General features: G+C 46.8%; 4 protein-coding genes across 7 annotated transcripts; 2 read left to right on the forward strand and 2 right to left on the reverse strand.

The window, feature by feature from the left end:
- Positions 1 to 829: 829 nt before the first annotated feature.
- Positions 830 to 5565, reverse strand: LOC135823071 (uncharacterized). The gene is made up of 4 exons (XM_065335900.1): positions 5064 to 5565; positions 2779 to 2935; positions 2325 to 2537; positions 830 to 1748 (listed from the first exon to the last, which is right to left on the reverse strand). The coding sequence occupies exons 1-4, from the start codon at positions 5441 to 5443 to the stop codon at positions 1683 to 1685; spliced, it is 816 nt and encodes a 271-aa protein (XP_065191972.1). The 5' UTR covers positions 5444 to 5565; the 3' UTR covers positions 830 to 1682.
- A 244-nt stretch (positions 5566 to 5809) lies between these two features.
- LOC135823073 (C-signal-like) lies at positions 5810 to 7717 on the forward strand. Its single transcript, XM_065335906.1, has one exon. It carries the CDS (start codon positions 6167 to 6169, stop codon positions 6929 to 6931), a length of 765 nt encoding a protein of 254 aa, XP_065191978.1. The 5' UTR covers positions 5810 to 6166; the 3' UTR covers positions 6932 to 7717.
- Positions 7718 to 8040: 323 nt separating this feature from the next.
- On the forward strand, positions 8041 to 15978 carry LOC135823072 (iron-sulfur cluster transfer protein NUBPL-like). 4 transcript variants are annotated; one of them, XM_065335904.1, is made up of 11 exons: positions 8041 to 8166; positions 9102 to 9519; positions 10092 to 10126; positions 10415 to 10505; positions 10736 to 10775; positions 11169 to 11226; positions 11616 to 11742; positions 12873 to 12958; positions 13931 to 14051; positions 15088 to 15170; positions 15425 to 15978. In XM_065335904.1, exons 2-11 carry the CDS (start codon positions 9144 to 9146, stop codon positions 15488 to 15490), a joined length of 1083 nt encoding a protein of 360 aa, XP_065191976.1. In that variant the 5' UTR covers positions 8041 to 8166; positions 9102 to 9143; the 3' UTR covers positions 15491 to 15978. The 4 variants fall into 4 exon arrangements, with proteins under 4 accessions (XP_065191976.1, XP_065191974.1, XP_065191973.1 ...); XM_065335902.1 differs by having other exon boundaries at positions 8163 to 8285; XM_065335901.1 differs by lacking the exon at positions 8041 to 8166 and adding an exon at positions 8175 to 8285 and having other exon boundaries at positions 9051 to 9519.
- A 13-nt stretch (positions 15979 to 15991) lies between these two features.
- LOC135823074 (protein SPT2 homolog) lies at positions 15992 to 21447 on the reverse strand. The gene is made up of 5 exons (XM_065335907.1): positions 21219 to 21447; positions 18623 to 18734; positions 17621 to 17960; positions 16759 to 16890; positions 15992 to 16450 (listed from the first exon to the last, which is right to left on the reverse strand). Exons 1-5 carry the CDS (start codon positions 21250 to 21252, stop codon positions 16352 to 16354), a joined length of 717 nt encoding a protein of 238 aa, XP_065191979.1. The 5' UTR covers positions 21253 to 21447; the 3' UTR covers positions 15992 to 16351.
- Between the last annotated feature and the right edge of the window lie 683 nt (positions 21448 to 22130).

A 22130-nucleotide genomic window follows, 5' to 3' on the forward strand; every position in this document is an offset into this window, starting at 1 on the left:
ACCACCGAAACCAGGACCAACGGAGGCTATTTTCAGTCCAATGACCCTGGATAAGGAGACCATGTTTTGAAGGTCCCTTGAGTGGTCGTCTTAGACAGGTTTCACTGTGCGACATTTGCGACAAGGAGATGCCTGTGTCCAGCGGTCGCAAGGCCACCGTCGCAGAAGTTGACCAAAGTTCAACTTTTGCGACATGAAACGCATGTAGATGATCTGAAGGCAGTACAGTTTTCTACTCTGGGTGCACGTGCAGTGTTCATGCATACTGAAAGACATATGAATATAATGAGGAAGTAAATCTAACGTTTTAACACATTACATTTCTTCAAAATGACAGATGTTGTGACATCGGCGGTGATTACTGATTAGTGAAGAAAGTGTCTGCTCCAGACGCAATCGTGAACCAGTCGGCAGGAAGCGCGAGCTCCGACGTTCGGAGCAGACACTTTCTTCATTTTACATTTCTTCGTCATAATAAGTTCTGTTGAGGCTGTAATGCCTGATATGTGTTATATGCGGATATGCCTGAAGACTGCAAGATCGTTAACATATCTTTTCGTTAACCTGCAATATCTCAAATTTGCACAGACATTTTCCCAGTTTCATTCCAAAACGCCAAGTACCACCGCGATCTCCAAGCTTTGGGTGCAGAAACCCCAGTTGCGTACAAACGGCAGTACAGGGAGACTGTGGTGTTTGACTTCTGGACTGCGCTGATGTTGCGGTACGATGTGAGGGAAGGCAGTGAGCCACGCATCTGGCCCACAGCAAAGAGATGACATGCAGCAACGTGCTGTTGTTTGCACACTTTTGCAATCTGGGCAGCATGTTTATGTCTAATTTTGCCCATGGCAAGCACACGAACATTTATTGACATCAATATTGAGCGTGTGATTTCTCCAGAGTAGAATACTTTGGATGGAGATGTCCCAGTGTTGCATGATGTTCAACTAAGTACAAGTACACTTGATAATACGTGGATTAAACTCGGATGGAGAGCCAAGGATTTTAAAAAATCCAAAAAGAGGACCAAAAGTTTACAAGTTATCCGTTTTGTCCAACACTATTTAAACGGTAATAAGCAGAAGCATCAGGTCGTTGAATGTCATGATCTCACCAGTCAGTTTTGTGCTAATTGTTGCACATTTTTGACTCAACAGTATTCTGCTTATAACCGTTAGTGTTGGACAAAACGGATAACTTGTAAACTTTTGGTCCTCTTTTTGGATAATACGTGGCTAAGAAATAATTTCAGCGGTCAGTCGCATGTTCTTATAATATGAAGACTTTTTCCAGATAATAGCTGGAATTAAAGCCTGGCCGACCGTTGAACCTTTAGCCACGTTTGATACAGCAAAGAAATATATTCAGCGCGACCAGTTTTCGTCTTGCCTAGGGTCATCCTTGAGAAATGTACACTTGATTCCAAGAAAATTCCTGTACAAAAAGTGCTTGCCTATGCAGGCTAACCTGTTGAAATGCAACAGTCCATAGTTCTTGGCTTGTTCTGTTCTGGTGTGTTGGGGTGGGTGGCTGTGCACCGGCGGCCTGACCATATCTTCCAAATGGCCTGGCCCGTCTTTGATGTAGACAATAATAAAATCAGGAGCAAAGCAGCTCTAAAGTCTTTGCGGAAAGCTTCAATACAGCCTGCCCAATGAGCAGCAGTGGCCGTGGCAACGTTACGCATGGGCTCCTTCAGCTAGCTTGACAGTGGCCCACGATGCTTTCCGCTTGCGATATTCATCCTGCAGAAGGAAAATGCGCACGGCAGAGCCCAAAAAGCACACAGGACAAAGACAAGTCAAGGTATACCATCAAAGAGAGCCCCCCCCCCCCCCCCCCCGCACAAACTGTAGTACAACTATGTACCTAACAGACATCTGATTAGGACGTGTTGTCTTACTGCAATAAATCAGGTGTGCCTCTGAGGATGCGTCACTGCCGTATATCATGTAGTGAAGCATACCCACTGAAGAGCGTCGCGCACAAGGTACACAACTTCAATTTGCCAACACAATGTCATCATGGGTTTCGGAATTCAAGCCTGATCAATGCAACACATCACATTCAAGCGCGTCAAACACGGTACGACCAGTACGACGATGGTTGTACCACTTTTAGTCGAGGATGGTCCCAATTCATCCAAAGAAAACACACACAATAAAAGAGCGCTAAACATGCCATGTTGGCCGAGAAAACGGATTTTTAGCGCTAAACATGCCATGTTGGCCGAGAAAACGGATTTTTTCCCCTGGGGGACACCCCCACCCTGGTCGTACCACTCCACACTGCCCTACCACGCCCCTCACACTACACCGTACCTGGTTGGCAAGATCACCCTTGCGCAGCACATACTCGCGCTTGATCTGGAATTTGACATTCTCCGGGAGTTCCTCCAAGTTCAAATTCTTGTAATACACCATCTTCTCGGGCTCACGCTGATAGTGTGCCAGAACATCGCCCACAGTTTTCATTTCGGTCAGGCGCGAGTTGGACATGATGGCGTCAAACTCCTTGCCACAGTGTGCCAACAACTGATAATATCAACACACACGCACACACACATACACACCAGTGCACGGAAAGAGAGAGAGAGAGAGAGAGAGAGAGAGAGAGAGAGAGAGAGAGAGAGAGAGAGAGACACACACACACACACACACACACACGTACACAGACAGGTAGTCAGACACGAAATAAGTGTGCTTATGTGAAGCAGCCCTAAATGCTATACGGCGTAACAAACAGGAGAAACTGCATGCAGGCAGCATCACTCACATGGAATTTCTTCAACAAGTCGGTTAGTTCAATGCTGGTCCAGTCCCCGTCGACGTCACCATCTTCTGCAGTGTAGTACTGCTTGACCATGGCATGCATCTTCTTGTCAACCTCATGCGGTGCCACGGTACGGTGGTTTCGATTGAACAGGCTCAGTCTGTGAATGCACACACGGAGAGAGACAGAGAGAGAGAGACAGAGAGAGAGAGAGACAGAGAGACAGAGAGAGAGACAGAGTTGAACAGAATGCACGTCACCTCTGTGAAGAATGGTAGCTTCCAGGCACATATGATCTCAACCTGCTGAACACACCAGGGGCCGTCCGGCATTATCGCTAATTTTCTTGGAACAAACCAGCACAATTCTCAAAACGCGAAGACTCCACTGCAGCCATCCACTATATTCATACATCTTCACTCTCCAAACGGTCTCTGGGCTACACCAATCACTAAAAGAAAAAGAGGTGTGAAATTATTCGAATTTTCGGGCAAGGCCCATCTTCAGAATCCACGTCACCCCTGTGAAGAATGGTAGCTTCCAGGCACATATGATCTCAACCTGCTGAACACACCAGGGGCCGTCCGGCATTATCGCTAATTTTCTTGGAACAAACCAGCACAATTCTCAAAACGCGAAGACTCCACTGCAGCCATCCACTATATTCATACATCTTCACTCTCCAAACGGTCTCTGGGCTACACCAATCACTAAAAGAAAAAGAGGTGTGAAATTATTCGAATTTTCGGGCAAGGCCCATCTTCAGGAAAACCTGATTAATTAAGATGTCCAGCCCATGCAGTGCACGAACAAAAAAGAGGTTGCAGCGATTATAGTCAATCGTCATACAATTCCCCCCACCCACCCCTGGCCCTGTCAATGAAGTACTCTAAATTCAGAGATTTTAGGTGCTCAATATTTTCGGTATGGGGGCAAAAGGCCAGTTAGATGAACTGAAATTTTAGGTACAGAGGAGCAATTCCCTATTGGATTATGTGTGTTGGTGTTTGTTCAGTGTATTGAAATTTTAGGTATGAAACAGACGTACCGAAAGTGCTGAAAATAAAAGTACACCGAAAATTAAATTATTTGTGAAATTACAGTACTCTTGATACAGGTAGGGTCACGTCTGACATTCTGCCCATCGTGACGATATCCCATCATGGCTGGCTGGTGTCATGATGGCCCACAGACCATGTACATGTATAATTATTAGATTTAAAAAAAATTATTAAAAGGACCAAGGAACTACAAGTTACGCTATAATGTCCACTAACATCACCAGTTTCTAAACAATTAGCTCATGCGATAACACTGCACGACACTGACCGAGCCCATAATTATTAGAGCAAGCCATCAGGGACTGAGAAGTAATAATCGAAATGAAACCGGCATGCAAGCATATTAGTGGGAAAGGCAAGAGCCAGCGGGTCATGAGTCGTCTGATGGAGGTCGGAAATAGCAGGAAACTGAGAGTAGCGAGACTGCAAAACCCTTGTTTGTGCTGTGCTGTACTACTCTACGTGTGTGTGTGTGTGTGTGTGTGTGTGTGTGTGTGTGTGTGTGTGTGTGTGTGTGTGTGTGTGCAGGGGCGTAGGAGGGGTTTGGGAAGTGGTACGACCAAAGGTCGGTGCGGCCGAAGGCCATGTTGGAGGCGGTCTGGGGGACGTCCCGCGGGAAAATTTTGTAAAAAAGACACAAAATCCTGCGTTCTGGGAACTTCTGGCACACTTCTGGTGCAGTGTGCAGTCAAGTACAGTAGACTCAGTACGACTGCAGATGCATAACAGATCTACGAGTACGAGTCTAGAAAAAGGTCAAAGTCTGATGCGCATACCGGTATGCATCGATGGATCCTGATTTTTTTTATTACGGTTTTGCACGTTCCGGACGGACCACACTTTTCGAAAAGTGGTGCGGCCATGGTCGTACCAGTCGTAGCGGGTGCTACGCCCCTCGTGTGTGTTTGTGTGTGTGTGTGGTGTGTGTGTGTGTGTGTATGTATGTGTATGTATGTCTACGTGGTCACCAGTTGTGTGGATCGGACGCTTATTTGGTGCGAGTCTTGATCTGTTTCTTTCAGATCTCATCTAATATCGTTGCTAGTATTGAACATGGACTGAGAAATTCTGCGGGCGTGCACCCAGTGCACTTGCAGATTTGAATGCTTCTCTTGCTACGGGCGTGCGTGCATAGTAGGTGCGTGTGCATGTGTGTGAGCGAGTCCGCATGCACTTACAAACGCACACAAAAAATACACAGCAAGAAGTGCACTGCAAAGCGCTCACCCAGGCAATCCGGCTGACTCGTTCTCTCCCTCGTGATCCTCAGCTACGCTACTTTCGGCTTCATCAGCATCGGATTGAGTGATATCACTGATCTTCTCCCCAGCTTGGTCCATTTCCATCAAGCGCTGGTTCACAAGAAAACGATTTCTTGGTACAGTACGCATGTTGAACTTTTCTTGCTCGAGTGCACGCTTCGGCCTTCTGGCCCAGCCAGTTTTCAGAAATTTGATGTGAGGTAGCTGAATTACTCTTTCTGACACACTCCACCTTCCATAGTATACACTTTTTGGATCTGGAGGCTGTGGTCCTGTTGCGAGCGCACGCGCACACACCTGGCCCAGCGAACGGCTTCCTCCGAGTGACAACCGGCTGAGGGCCATTGTCCTCCTCTTCCGCTGTCTCCTACTGCATACACACTGAGAGAGAGAGATTGGTAACCACAGCTAGGTAGGTGGAATCAGTTTTCAGATCATTTTACTGAACTACTTTACTTCAATATGCATTATTATGTTGTTTTCATAATTTTTTCAAGAGCAAAATGAAAATGCCGAAGCTTGACGAATGACGCGTGACGAAGCTTTTTTTGTACAAAATTAATGATTCATGATCTGCGTGACGTAACAATGGTGACGTCACTGACGTGACATCGATATGGCATGACGTAATGTTTTGTTTCTCTTTTTCGTCCTTCGAAGCTTCGTCGCCGTCGGCGACGTCGTCGAGTGACTTCGACTTCGACTCTTCACTTGCACTGAGCTGACTTCAGTCTTCGAGATCTACAGTAGCTAGTAGTAGCTCGTAAAGAATGAAAAACGATTCGAGTTTTATTTAAATGATGTTAATTGTTATGTCGTATTTCACATGTTTGCCGTGAAGTGGGGAGAAGAAGAGCGGAGATAAAACAAAGCCATGTTTATCTACCAGTACCTTCTCGTACCCGTTGTATTCTTATTTTCTGCTGCGAACCCTCGAACAAGCTAGAGCACTTTCCGTGTTTCGTTCCGCATTTTTTTGAATACATGTGCAGTATAATTTTTGTATCAGTGTCCGAAGTACACAGTGATCAGACACACCCTGGTTGGACCTAGGAGCACTGTAGTAGGATGTTTCCACGATCTGTTCTCATCACTGGTGCTAACCGTGGCATTGGACTGGAAATGGTCAGGCAAATGCTGGCCAGCTCGGCTGCCCCGGCATGCCTTATAGCAACACATCGCAGCGGCCCGGGCTCTGGATCTGTCGTCAGCCTTGAGGAGTTGAAATCGCGCCACAGCAACCTGCACTTAGTACAGCTGGACGTAGTCAGTGATCGGTCAATACAGAGTGCTGCCGAAGTGGTTACGGGCCTCCTCGGAGACACGGGCCTGAACCTGCTTATAAATAACAGTGGGTACGCACAGCGCACAACCTGCCTTGGACAAGTCACGAGCGACTCACTCCTCGCTCACTTCCACGTTAATGCCGTAGGGCCCATCATGGTGCTCAAAGCTCTGAAGCCTCTCCTGGAAAAGGCAGCAGTGGCGGCGAGCAGCAAGTCAGAGTATGGAATACAGCGTGCCGCGGTCGTGCACATTGCTAGCACGCTGGGCTCGCTGACCAATGCTTGCGTGGAGATGCGCATGGACGAGTATAGGGCCAGTAAAGCTGCCCTGAACATGCTCGGGCGGCAGGTGGGCTTTGAGCTGCTGCAGGCTGGCATCGTGTCGCTGCTGCTGCACCCAGGATGGGTGAAGACGGATATGGGCACTGAGGATGCACCGCTCACGCCAAGTGCGTCCGTGGCCAGCATGTTTGAGCGTATGGCAGAGCTGAATAAGGAGAAGAGCGGCACGCTGATTGACTACACCGGCAGAGTGCTTCCTTGGTAGCATGCTCCCTAGGTAGAGGGCTCCCTAGGTAGAGTACTCCGAGCCTTGGTACTAGAGTGCTCCCAAGGTGGAGTGTTTCCTTAGTAACATTCTGCCTTGGCAGTGTGTGCCCTTAGTACCAGTAGCATGCAAGATGTGACTTCAGTGTGTTGTTTTGTTGGCTTTTACTTTTAGGTAGGTGGGGGCCAGATGTTGTTGTTTGTTGTGTGGCTCTCACTAGGAAGCGTAGAACGAGGTCAGTCTCGTATGATCAAAGAGACAGCCACAACATGTTGTCCTTTATTAGTCTCGATTGAATGTTACAGGTAAGGTGCAGAATGGAACTGAGTGACAAGGCGACACTGGGTTCTGTCTCACTAACTAGTGCATACTGCATGTCAATGTTGGCTCTGTTGGTGGAACGGTCTGTCTACTACATATCGTGCGGTTTAGGATTAGGAGGAAGGGGCTGGCCTCTTTCTGTTTAAAAAAAAAAAAGTGTTTGACATGTGTACAAGTATTTTTTTAAACTTTTATTTGTGTAGAGTGAACAGTGACATGTCATGATCGTCACTCTTGAAAGAGTGGAAGTGGTACTCGTTGGTGCTGAGTCATTGGCCCTGAACAAGCTGATCTATACTGGAACATCATCCCATTTTGCATTGTCATACCGACTGAAATTTAGTCAGAATGTAGTTACAACACCCAAGACTAATAAAGTTTTCTTGGAGACAATTATTTCTTTTGAACTATTTCGATGAGGTCTATTCTCTTTAGTGAAGTAGTGAATAAGAACTTGAAGCATTATTTTGGTCAGCTCTAAGCACATGATGTATAGAAGAAGTCATGTGCGTGGTGTATGTACCTCAGTCAGTGTTCACATGCCTTTGCATCGTTTTGTGAACTCTAGCTTTACTTGGCCTTGTCCAAGTGTCCTCAAAAAGACACCAATTACTGAATTAGTCGGACATGAGTGTTGTTCTTGTGGGGGAAATCCCGAGCGTTTCCTCACTTTGGCTTCACTGTTCTTCTGTTTCCCTTCCACCCTGGAAAAATCGTAGTCCAACCATCATGACATCATGACGTACTAAGTAGATCTATGCAATGACATACCACACTGTGAATAGAAGAAAAAAGCCAGAATTGGTACTTTTTCCAGCAGCAGGTTTGAACTTGGAATAGCTGCTACTGCTGCTAGCTTCTGGTTTCTACAAGTCACGATCGTCTTCTGTGAATATCTGAATAGGCCACGACGGGTAAGACGGAGACGTCTAGACCCAGGTTTGGGATTTGCTTGCCCTGTGACGTAAATAATTAATTTACTCGTAGTGAACTTGATACGGGAAGCGTGGTCCTCGACTTAGCAAGGTACAAGGTGGGTGCCTACTAGTCAAGCTGAAAACATCTGTAATAGGCGGAGGCACCCTTGGGAGCATGGAACACATTCTCAACGTACAGTCAATCTTACTTGAACTGAAAATTAACTCGCACACCTTCAAGTAAGACGCTATACTATGCACTCACCCAGCTACACATTATAAACACTGAGTGTTCAGTAGCTGAATACGCGGCAGCGCAGGTACTGGGTACTAGGTAGCCACTAGTGATGCAGTTCGCTGGTGTAGTTTTGTTGTGCTTGAATTTGTTTTGTTCCAGTTGGGTTGTCGTTGCGCATAGCCTATGGCTATGGCATAGGCACAGACCTATATTAGCCTATAGTACCCCCACAGTTACCACCCCTGCAAGTGACACTACATGGGAAAAATGTAGTAAGTGTACTGCCTGTAATGATGCGGGCCGAATTATTATTATTATTATTATTATTATTTTTTCTTATTTTGTTAGGGATTTCCCAACAGGCAATGTTGCCTTTTTACTGGGAACCCTAAATGAGACTTTGTGTGAGCGCGAAACAAAGCAGGCGACTCGGCCAGGCGACAAGATGGAGGCAGCGCATTCCACCTGTCGGCACCAAGATACGCAATGGAATGGAAACCATACCGGGAGTGGCAGGCAGGCAAGACAAGAGCAGCTGTAGCTTGGCCCCGAGTTGTGGCAGCAGAATGTGGGCCGAATGAATTGCTGGGTCTCACAATATATCACAGTATCTTGTTCGGTGTATATTTGTGGGTGTGCGTAGGGCGTGTGTGTGTGTGTGTGTGTGTGCGTGTGTGTATTTGCTTTTCCACAGTCCTAGGCTGCCCGTATTGCTTTCCGCACGTGCACAGTGAGCATGGCAACGTTTGGTCATCGATTGACAGTGGCTGGCATGCCCGCTGTATGCATGCTGAGGTCAGTGAGATCGCTAGTGTCCGGTACGCAATCTTGTCAGAACTCAATACGTCATGCCATGGGACGCACACGCTCCACAACAGGCGGTCAGACTAACCCAAGGAGCTGTGTAACAACCTTGGCAACTTCTCGGCGTCATCTGTGCTCTACTGGGGGTGTCAATGCAGCTGCTAATCCGGATACCGAGAAGCGGTTACAGGAACTGCGGGCAGCACACATGGCACGTGGACTGCCGAAGCAAGATGCTATTGATGGTGTCCGGCATGTGGTGCTGGTTGCGTCCGGCAAAGGGGGAGTCGGCAAATCCACCACTGCAGGTACGAGAGCGTATTAGATTTTGCAGCCAACCCAGCGCCAGTGTTGCTATAGCCGTACACATACTCCATTTGTCTATTTATTTGCACTGCATTAGGTGTGTGTGTGTATGTGTGTGTGTGTGTGTGTGTGTGTGTGTGTGTGTGTGTGTGTGTGTGTGTGTGTGTGTGTGTGTGTGTGTGTGTACACATGTATGTGGCGTGCATGTAGTGCAGGTAAATGCCTAATATTACAGACTGCATGGGGAGAACCAGCACTCCCTTTCCACAAACTGCCTAATATTACAGACTGCATGGGGAGAACCAGCACTCCCTTTTCACAAACTGCCTGTATTAAAGTTTAAAAACAGTCCATGAGCACTTCATAATCCAACCAGTCTAAGACGACCGCTCAAGGGACCTTCAAAACGTGGTCTCTGTTACCAGGTGGTCGCCTTATCAAGGGTCAATTAACTGGAAATAGTGTCCCTTGGTCCTGGTTATAGTGGTCTTCTAGGACAGGTGGTAGCCGTATCCGAGTGGTCGCATTGAGAGGTTTTACTGTATTCCAATCTGTGCTTGTGTCCCGCTTGCAGTGAATCTAGCTGTCGCTCTTTCCCGGTCCGAAAAGGTACGTCACGAGTCACCACCGGCAGTATCTACTCCGTATAACTAACCCGGACTGGAGTGACTTGGAGTCATGTTGCCGGTGTGGTGGTGCTGCACAACGGGATCATGTCATGCGGCACTGTGTATCTCTGTGCATGTGTGCGTGTGTGTTTGCTTGTGTGTGTACGTGCATACGTGCACACGCATGTGTATGTATGTGTGTTTGTGTGCGTGTGTGTGCATTTGTATTTATGCGTGTGTACTTGTTCATTCCTGTGCCCTATCGCTCTAACGTTCTGCCGGCGTACAGTCCTTGTCGGTAGGGCTGCTAGACGCAGATGTGTATGGACCGTCGATACCACGTCTGATGTCCCTGAGCGGCAACCCGGAACTTGACAACAGTACGTACCGGTACTATGGCCAGTAATCCAATTCAGAATAGGAATAGACCAGTGGCTCGTTTGTGGAGTAATCTCAGCATTTCTCTTCGTGTTGGTGGGATAAATTTCTACGCTAGCAGTGCCGTGTACAGTACAGACATCGTGTGTGTGCAATCGTGTCAGCATGTCTTCCTTCACTCGATGTCTGTGCGAAGACCAATAATTTGTCATTTGCTGTGTGTTTTCTGCAGATAATCACATGATTCCACTGGTGAACTATGGGATAAAATGGTAAGGGTATTGAAGAAACCCCACCAGTGAACATTCTATCGTTGCAGTCCTGCATTGTAATAATTATAATGTTGATGAGTTGCATGCATTCAGAGAAAGGTTGGCTTGGCACACTTGTCCTCATTTCATGCGCTGAGAAACAACAAGAAAAGGAGAACCCAGTTGTGAACCAGTCCAGCCATTACTCATTCATCATGATCGTAAGCCCGTCCGGGTTTCTGTGGCTCAGATTCGTCGACGCCATCCATTTCTATCCGCCGCTATTCAATTGGCCTCAATGTTGCTCTTTCCCTCTGAAACCCGTTTGATACTGTTAATCCATATAGTACAGCCAGGTGCCAGTAAACCTAGAAACTAAGAGATGGCGATGTGTCTCTTTCTTTACTGCGGCAGCATGTCAATGGGCTTCCTCGTGGAGGAGAGTGCGGCTGTTGTCTGGAGAGGGCTGATGGTAGGTTGAGCACATGCACCAGACGCGAGACGTGCTATCACCTGCGGGTATTTGTCTGTAGCGGACTGGTTGTGGCACTTCAACCACTACAGTACTGCCGGGCGCCGAAGACGTAGCGCCAAAGAACGACCAGGCTAGAATTTCACCAAGCACAGCATACCGATGTATACACGGCTACGCAACCGTGCATAGACTGTACTACATGACAAATAAGAACGGTCTAGGCTAGGAGGCTGCCCCCCCCCCCCAGTTCTTCGGCGTCCGCAACTATCGTACAGAATGTGTTTGTAAATTGCTGATCTATTCTGATCAGACTTCACCACTCGCCGCATTGTATTCTGAGAATGTGTTCAGTGTTTTAACCTGCGATCTCGTCAACGTGTGCGCAGGTGATGCAGGGAATACAGCGGCTGGTGCGTCAAGTTGCCTGGTCGCCGCTAGACGTGCTAGTGGTGGACATGCCGCCGGGAACTGGTGATGCACAGCTGTCCATATCACAGATGCTGCCCATATCCGGTACGGGTGAAGTGCACGAACAACACTCCCTTTCTAACCGGGCGTGATGCAGTAGTCCACGATTGCATTGTATTTTTTCCCATACAGTTCGAACGGTCGCAAGACCGGGACTCTGCCGACCGAGTTATGGTTGTACTGTAAAAGCCTATTATATATATTGTGTGCTAATTCTAATGAATTAACGAGGAGAAATCTGTCGTTAAAATAGAAATCGTTATACAGAAATCGATACATATATAGTACTGTCCTATTGAGCGTTGAGAATGAGTGAGAATCGTTACCTTTGGTACACGTAAACGAGTCAATTTTGGTAAATCGTTATATATGCGCCTCGTTAGAATAATGGCTTTTACAGTAGTCAGGGGCACTGTGCGTCCTCGCCTTGTAACATGCCGTTGAAGTCGAAAACATGATTGTACCGCTAGTGTTGTGAATCTGTATCGTGCGCCTGTCAGGATTGTCCTAGTTGACACAGCCAAGACATCAGTCCGTCAATAGCCAGACTTCCTAAGCCCCCACAAGTGGAACTGTGTGGTAGACTCGAACCTCTAGTGCTAGTGAATGCGAGTAGATCTACTCGGTCGAGTTCTGTTCATGATGTAGCACATCACATTTCATGTGACATTGGATAAGGGATAACACTACAGTTTCCATAGACTTACTTCGAAGTAGCTTGCATGGCAAGGATTGTACAGCACACCACTTTGGGGTGGATATGATTTTAGCCATTTTTAAGTCAAAGATGCATGCTTGTGATTGCAAGTACACGACAGTGCATCGTGTTATCATACTTGTCAACGGTGTCCCGTAAAACGTACTGCAAAAACAGGAAATTTTCGGTGGAGATTTATTTTCGGTAACTTCGGTACTGGTGATTTTTACCTAAAAATAAAACGCGACCTAAAATTCAACAATACCATGCCACACAGTATGCAAAACGCATTTTAGGGTCTGGAAAACTGGCTTACCGAAATTTTCGCGCTACCGAACCGTTGATTTTGAGAATTACCGAAAATATTACAACTCCGAAAATTCCCGGTTTTACAGTACGCCTCGTGCTTGCCTGCGGCACGTGGCAACTCATACTTGCACCGTGCACTGCCTGCCTGCCCGTCTTCCTTTCTTGACAGGAGTCGTGCTGGTTACAACGCCACAGGACATAGCCCTACTTGACGTTCGGCGAGCGAATACAATGTTCACGAAGGTCAACGCTCCTGTACGTATCATGCATGAAGATTCATCACCATCTGCGTTGCCGAAAAAATAATAATAGTAGTAAAGTAAAAAATAAAAACAATAAACGGCATTATGCAGCTGTGTAAGCAGTAGATGCACCCCGAAGATTAGGCCAGCTAAAGTAGTAAAGACGTAAAGTCAGTAGCAAGGACTTTCTCTGAGACGCTTGTTTGGGAATATAAAGCCACCATTCTGGGCACGGGAGAAGTCTAAAACTACTTTTTTTTTGAAGTTCTGAAGTATCTATGTACCGTAAAACCCCCAGTGTACACGAATATTCCCCATGGGGTACATCACCGTACATGTATTGGAATATATGCTGCACTATCTGTACATACATGTACAGTCAGGTACTTGTGAAATCTCATTGTACTGGTACGCGTGAGCAATGGAGTCTGCAGAGTCTGTCTTGACACACACTGATGCTGTAACTGTTATTGAAGGGGAGACATCGGTACTTCGAAGCGTTCAGTAGACATTTTGGCTTTGATGGACAGTCACTCACCCATGCTGGTGGGTGCTTGCAAGTATGTGTGCAGTGCTGGTACATAGCCAGTACAGTGGTCCCTCTATAATCCGGCACCATTTGTGCTAAGGAAGTTCTGCTGGATCAGGTAGGGTGCTGGATTCGAAAATCTGATATACTGCTGCAATGTGCATGAAGAGGACATTTTGGTAACTGAAAATTGTGCTGGTTTATAGCGGGTGCTGGTTTATAAAGTGCTGGATTAAAGAGGGAAGACTGCACATGCCTCAGAATAGCAGCAAGCTAGCCTTGCCCTTGGTCGTGCGGTGCAGAGACTGCACATGCCTCAGAATAGCAGCAAGCTAGCCTTGCCCTTGGTCGTGCGGTGCAGCCAGTACATGTGTAAACTGTAAAGTGCTTGACATCGTGTTCCCTCTCACAGCGGCACAGCTGTGCTGACCAGCTGCAATCATCCTCTTGTTGCAGGTGGTCGGCATAGTGCAAAACATGAGCGCCTTCATCTGCCCAAAGTGCTCGCATCGGTCGCACATATTTGGCGAGGCCGGCGCTGAGAGACTGGCCAAGGAAGAAGGAATTGCGCTGATTGGTAAGGAATTGCGCTGAAGTGATTGGTAGGGAATTGCGCTGAAGTGATTGGTAAGGAGCGCTACTGGGGCACGCCAACAACGCCACACAGAAGTTGACTTTGCTGGAAAGACGTTCATTTCAATGCTCTCTACTTCACTATGTCACCCTCCACGCACACAAGTACGCAGCCAAAAAAAGATGAAAAACAACATTAAAATGCGCATTGGTTGGTACAGTGTGCGCAGTACGAAGGTAGCGTGCAAGACAGTGGAAACGGCATCATGTTCTCTATTAACTAACATGTAAAATGAACCAGCTCAACAGCAGCTCAATCTGCACTCTACAAGCATGTTGATGAGGAGCATTTCCATTTCACAGTGTCATCCCCTTCTCCATGTGTGCAGCTGTGAATCGATCAGTGTACACTTATGCCGGATAGTGTTGGGTCTGTTGCCAACGGGCTCGGCTGCTTGAAGGTGTAATGTTGATCTACCACCTTTGTTGGTTTCAGGGTTCATATACTTTCTATTTGAAGTATACATACCTGTTAACCATGGACTACTTCTGGCTAGATTAACTCTTGTGTAATCAATGGTGCTAGTGAAGCTTGTATCAGATCCACTCTGATTTAGCCACCCACACTAGTAGCAAGTATTACCTTCACTGGGGGCAGGGGTAACTGCAGTTGGATCCCGGGACGGATACCCTGATGCCGTCAATCCTTTTTCTGCACCTTGTCCTCACCCACTTACTGAGGTGTGGTGAGCACGTAAGTGGGATCATTTTCAAGTCCACCCAGAGTTTTGAGGATTTCAGGGGGGTGTCGGCCGTTGGGCGGTTCAATAGCCAATTGAGTCATCTTTCCAATATTCCTTTTGAGTCTCTCTCCCCTCTCCCGGGGAGACCCACGTGACCAGTTTTGGCAGTGAGCAACAAGTACAAGTGTGTGTGTGTGTGTGTGTGCGCGCACACGCGTGAGCTGTGCTGTGAGACCAAGCGGTAACAAATGCTGACCGGCGCTATGGTTTGTGTTACTTGTCGTACTCTGATCCCAGGCGATGTTCCTCTTCACATGGAGATTCGACAGATGTCAGATGATGGCACACCTATTGTTGTGACCAAGCCGGACTCGCCTCAGGTACAGCTTCATACAGTACCCAGTCAAATTTCAGCCTCCCAGGGCCAAAACACATTTCGGCCACATGAAATTTTCGGCCTGTACTGCTGCTGTCACACTGAATCTTGCAAAACAAAATTTCAACCGCAATAAATTTTCGGCCAATATGCCCAGGCCGAAAATAGCCGAAGTTAAATATGCGCCAAATATTAATAAATTTTGTTGACTGACAGTAAGTCTCATGGCCATGGATCTCTGATTCTTTTCCCCTACAGGCCAAGGCATACTTTAACATAGCTGAGACGGTGGCCAGACACCTGGCTGCGGTACAGGAGCCGTAGCTAACCACCTGCGTGAGCTCCAAGACACATGCAGCAGAGTCGAATAATCAGCAGGACGCCCAGCACAGGGCCGGGGACGCTAGAGGCAAGCTATTCATGCACCAGGTGCGAGCCTGAAGGAGATGTGAGCCTGAAATCTGACCCAAGGACGGCACCGCACATTCAGCAAGACAGGCGTACAACGCATCACAGCTCAATCGCAAGCAAGCTGCTGCCAAAGTCCTACTGACCAACTGCAGCATCAAACACAGTGCTGCTCGTGCTGATACCGCCAGGCCTGGCTTGGATTGGGCGTTACTGCTTCCTGCGAGCACACAGTGTTGTTATGCCGGCAAGGCACCTCACTACAGATATCCATACTGACTGTGCTCATGCAGAGCAGGATACCACTGACTGCACTTTGCAGCAAGTTGGCTCAGCCAGCGGACAATTTGGTCACGAACTGTGCCACCACAGTAGATTTTTTTTTCGAGAATGTTTTCTAGTATGTTTTCTGGCTAGAACATTTCTAGTTTGTTTTTCAATAGTTAAAAAAGGACACAGAGAGATGCAGATGCACCTCCATTCTTTCTTTCATAGTATGATGTTTGAATCTCGTACGTACGTACGTGCATCGGCAATCCTGTTAGAATGCTTCTAAGTTATGTCAGTCCGTAGTTCAGGTGTGTGTGTGTGTGTGTGTGCGTGTGTGTGTGTATGTGTGTGTGTGTGTGTGTACTCGACAATAGATACAGCTACATGCACATCGACTAACACGTCCCGGAAGTTCTAAATAGATAAACAACTGACCTATGCAGTACTAAATCACACAGCAAAATAAGACTTAAAAAAGCAAAACAACAAATGAGCACCACTCGATTGTTACTTGACAGAGTCGACGCGCGGCAAGACGGGAAGAATGAGGTTGCCGAACGACGACTCCTGGACAATGTAGTAGCCGTGTGACTGGGCGTGAGCATGCTGCAACACACACACACACATGCACACACATACACATGCACACACACATACACACACACACACACACGCATACACCCACAAACACACATACACACACAACTAGTTCCAGGAAACAAGTGGGATGCGTTGTACAAAGGCCGTACATCACATGTGCAGGGAGCATTGCATCATGGAAATGACGTCAACTTGAAATTCTGTCGGAACAACAGGGTATGTGGGGGTATGTGGGTGGGAGTTGCACATTCTGGGGGGGGGGGGGGGGTATGCACTCTTGGCTGTACCCGTAAGTATTAATTTTTCATCCTTACCTGCAATGCCACCTGCTGCTGAGCAGCTAGGAGCGGGCGGCCAGTGGACAATGCCACTGGGCTGGCTGTACGAGGAGGAGGCATGGAGTACGCCGCCGGCTGGAGTCGCGTCACGTCCGGATGCTGCAGAGACTGAATAAACACGCACGCACCCACCCACCCACCCACACACACACACACACACACACACACACACACACACACACACCAACATCATTACATCATCATAATGCCTACACAACGTCATTGCCACTTCAATGACTCAACACAGTGTATTTCCAGAAAGGCAGACCAGGGATTTCAAAGCCAATCATTCAGTTACATTTCGCAGTCGTTTTAATTTCATAATTTTCGTAAGGCTCTCGCCACTATCGAAATTAGAACGCTTACTAGAGTTTGTCACACCCTCTGTACAGTACTGTATGTATGCACGTAGCACAGTAGCCCATGGTCGATGGCAGTTACGACAGTTAGACGACTACGAAGTGTTCACTTTCTCAGTTTACGAATATTTTTCGCTTTTAATAAGGAAATATAATTGATTTACAGTACTCCATTGTACAGTATCCAGAAGGGCAGACCAGGGATTTCAAAGCCTAGAGCAGCGTATCCAGACGGTACAGATGAGCCAGTGTGTAGTACAGTCAGACTTTGCTTATCCGGTCCTCTTTTATCTGGATCCCTCGCCATCCGGAAGAAAACCGTTGGTTACCGATTTATAGCATATGCCATGCACACAGTATGTGCGTTTGATTATCCGGTTCCCTCGTCAATCCAGATATTTTTTGTGGAAAACGGATGTGTGCGGATAAGTGAGGTCTGACTGTACGCTAATCCAATGATGATGCCCGTACAGACTCACTTCACTCTGGGCAGGGGGGAAATGGCCCATATCGGCCACCAGTGTGCCCGACCGTCTCGGGCCGGGCGCGAACGATTGCTGCTTCTGCTGTCCGTCAACGCCTGGCCCGTGCGGCCGCATACTTCCGGGCGCTCCCAGACCGCTACCAGTGTTGCCAGATCGTACCGGTCCGTGCCCACTGGCACCCTGCTGATGCTGATGCTGGCCGCGAACACCCATTGCCGTGCGCGGGTCCGCCGCTGAAGGAGCGGAGCGCGGTTGGCCGCCGGGCTGCATGGCGCCTCGCACCGGATTCGTCATAGGACCACCGCCGCCGCCGCCTGACACCGAGCCGCCATAGCTGTGCGCAAACACACCCACACAGGCACACACACACACACAGGCATACAGACACACACCGACACACGCACGCACACACACACACACACAAACACACACACTATTACATACCAAAGCACTCACAATGGCCGTTATACTTGTTTAGAAGAACCCTGGGACACAAGCAGAAAGTTATTGTGCTTCTTAGATTCCATACGCACACACAGTACTCCAAGTTACGCTGTATTTTACGCAGTCTTGAAGGAGCACAAACGTACAGTTAGCACCAAGACAGACCAAATAAGTATATGCTCTCAAGTTACAATGCCCTTGGGATCCCCAAACTGTTTTGGTTGCAATGTTTGTGATATGAGTGCGCACTTTCTATTATTCATCGCTCCATGGTGTTGCGATTATTGTCTCCACGGCGCGTAGTTAAACACACTACTGTAAAAGCAGAATTTTTCGGTGGTGTAATATTTTCGGTATTCCCCAAAATCGGCAGTTCGGCGGAGGGAAATTTTCGGTAAACCCGCTTTCCAGGTAAGTGCACTAGTACTATACCGAAATTTTTGGTTGCGTTTTATATTCGGCAAAATTTTCGGCATCGAAGTTACCGAAAATAAAACAGCACCGAAAATTTCTGCTTTTACAGTGTAACACTTTCAATTTCTTGCAATATACCTGGATGGTTCACCAGATGTCGACACATCTCCCACGCCCAAACTACTGAGGGAGTTGTTTCGCGACCTCTTGCGCTCCTGGAGGCTCTGCAAGATCCGGGCACGGCTTGGTCCTAAATGCAAACAACAGCGGCACACACAGAACAACACATACTGTAGTGTCTTGTTTTATAGCTTGTCTCATATAGAAGCCTGTTTTGAATACAAGCCTGATTTTCAAGATACACTGTCGGCACATCAGCCTGGTTTTAGTGTTGACATACATAGAAATATCTGTCTTGTATAGAAGCCTGCCTCACATGGAAGCCTGCAAGATTTCCTCCAAAAATCATTTAAGCCGCGGCTTTTATACGAGACTTTACGGTAGACAAGAGAGGTTAGAGGCGGACTACTTTTTACATTGTAGTAACCAGGGAGTCGTACTCAAACTAGGGAGGTGACACGGCACAGAAATCCGTGTCACAGGGGTTGACTCGCACCCGTGACCCCTCGTTGTTATTTTTGGAATAGTTCAGTCCAGTCCAGTCCGAAAGGTCATACTCGGATCGACTCGCCTTCTGTACTTCACCTCAAAGCGTGCCGCATGGGTGTCTAGTTTTTGAAATTATTGAGGCAGCACATTTCGTTTACAGCCCATCACTCGCCAGTATTCTTTGAAAGACTACCAGCAATTTTTTAGCTCCTGCCATGTCCGAACTACTTGATAGCAGTGATGGCATGCCGGCAACAGCAGCAGTTACGAAACGGCGTGTAGTGTTGCGGTAACTGTTCAGAACTGTTCAGAGTCGTATCCTAGGTTAATCCGAATACTAAAAATTGACCCAAATTGCACATAACACGAAGCTGGTTTTTGAAAATTGTAAGTCGTGTATCTGCCCCATTTCTTCTTTATGACTTGCACAATACACCAGTCTTCCTAAACAACACATTTATAGCAGGGGTTAAGTACCATATAAGAGAAGTACAGCCAGTGATATTGTCATGTTGAAATACTACAATTTTGACACAAATTACACATAACACGAAGCCAGGTTTTGAAAATTGTAAGTCGTGTATCTGCCCCACTTCTTCTTTATGACTTGCACAATGGTCCAGTCTGCCTAAATAACACATTTATAGCAGGGGTTATGTACCAAATTAGAGAAGTACAGCCAATGATATTGTCATGTCTAAATACTACAATTTTGACACAAATTACACATAACACGAAGCTGGTTTTTGAAAATTGTAAGTCGTGTATCTGCCCCATTTCTTCTTTATGACTTGCACAATACACCAGTCTTCCTAACTAACACATTAATTTAGCAGGGATTAAGTACCATACAAGAGAGCTACATTGTACATCTAGTCATACTGTCATAAACAGCCAGCATTTTTCCTGCAGCAGTCACACCACCATCATCATTATTTCCAGGGAAATCCTCTTACATTGTCAGCTCCTATGTCGTTAGATACAATGTAGGGGGCTGTAGGACCGGCTCGTCAAAAATAGAGAACCTGAACAAGTGTGCTCGGGACGTCTCAGCAATCGTAGTATGCCTGAGCACTCCAATAAAAACTTGATCAATGGCAAAATCGTTCCCCACAGAAAAATCATACTTTGCGGGTCTTGCGTTGCACGCTTGGAGGCGAAGTACAGAAGGCGAGTCGGTCCGAGTATGACCTTTCGGACCGGACTGGACTGAACTATTCCAAAAATAACAACGAGGGGTCACTGGTGCGAGTCAACCCCTGTGACACGGATTTCTGTGCCGTGTCACCTCCCTAGTTTGAGTACGACTCCCTGGTAGTAACACACCATAAGAAAGGGTTTGCTCCCCACACTGGAGCTCGCGCTATTCCGCTACACCATGAACCTAGAAAGCAAAATGGCTTCACAATCAGGCTAAAACGGTAAAAGATGTGCCGTAATGTCGCGTATTAAAACCGGGCTTATTCCTGTAGAAGCTGATGTAAGGGCTAGGCTTCTATCCACATCAGGCCTCTATTCAAACCAGGTATTTCTATGTGTGTCAACACTAAGACCAGGCTTATGTGCCGACAGTGTATCTTGAAAATCAGGCTGGTATTCACTAGCAAGACAGGCTTCTATTCGAGATAGGCTTTAATACAAGACACTACGGTACATGGATATGCAGTGCAGTGCACCGCAGTGTACCCATAGCAATACTCACATGATATCAAAAAGTATTCTTTCTAGACCAAAGAGTGGTATATTTGATAACATTTAATAACGATAGAAATTTTTACGATACTTCTCCAGACGTTTCGTTGTTCTGAACAACATCGTCAGTGGATAAAGATAGCTAGAAGCCACTGAAAAACCCATAAATCCAGCCTTTAGCACCATTACATTATTTTCAAAATCAACTTTTCAAGTCAATCAGATAATACAATTTTCAAGTATGGACGAATGTACTACTAATAAATTTAGTAATAATAATACCACACTGTAATACCAGTATCACCATGACTATGTTTTCATCTCATGGTGTTGTATAACCATGTGATGTTTCTGATATAGTTCTGGTCATTCTCGGTTTTTGAGAATGAATGGAAAAAGAAAAGGAAATCTAAAATTTTGATTTTCTCCATACCTCCTGCTGAAGCTGAGTTAGATCCAGACCACATCCTAGTATCACGTTCGATGAACAAATTGTAAAACGACACTATCTTGAAGCGTCCTCAAAGCCTATCCAGCGACTATTGCAAACGGCTAGCTGTGTCTAGACGTCTGGTGCCAAACATGCACTAATGTCGTGAGTGATGTGAGCAAATGAATGAGACTCAACAAAATCTCTGGCAAGACAGACCAGACGTAGATCTACGTGTGCATCGTGACTCGTGAGACGTGTCTGCATTCAAAAACCAAAACCAAAAAGCAAAATGCTTGCAAGTTTCTCACGTAATTCATCGTGATTTTGATAGAATCTATCAAAAATCTGATTTCTGAATGCTTTTGCAGTATTTTCCCGATCGAGTTTTGACTAAAATCTTATCAGTTTTGGCTTTTGAATGAGTCATTGATTCGTGGGTGGGTGTACGTGTGTCATTGAATGATCATGATGATGCCATGGCGCCAATGACATACTTGTTGTAATAATAATAATAATTCGCGGGATTCGCGTTGGCATCGCTTGAATGTTCAGAAACACACAAACTAGCCTTCGCTTCCGCAGGCCACCACTATGCCTATGCCTTGCACACCTGAGTGGCGAATGCAGACCTCACAAGTGAGTCAGGGGAGAGTAGGTGAGTCTCTCAACCAATCGGGCGTGTAACGGCCCATAACCCTGTAAACTGCATCCTTGTTACCCTCACTCCGAGCTGTGAGTACCCAGTTGACCGTGGGTGTCGGCGCAGTTCACCACGCGTAAAAAGTCTTTACTCACGTAAAAAGTCTTTACACGCTCCCTGCTACCAGCGCGGGTCTCGAACTCGGGACCTCATGATTCGCAGGCAGGCCTGCAAACCAATCGGCCATGTGCGTTGGTACATACTTGTTGTAG

The sequence above is a fragment of the Sycon ciliatum genome, chromosome 8, assembly GCF_964019385.1.
Source record: "Sycon ciliatum chromosome 8, ocSycCili1.1, whole genome shotgun sequence".
Classification (NCBI taxonomy): Eukaryota; Metazoa; Porifera; class Calcarea; order Leucosolenida; family Sycettidae; genus Sycon; species Sycon ciliatum.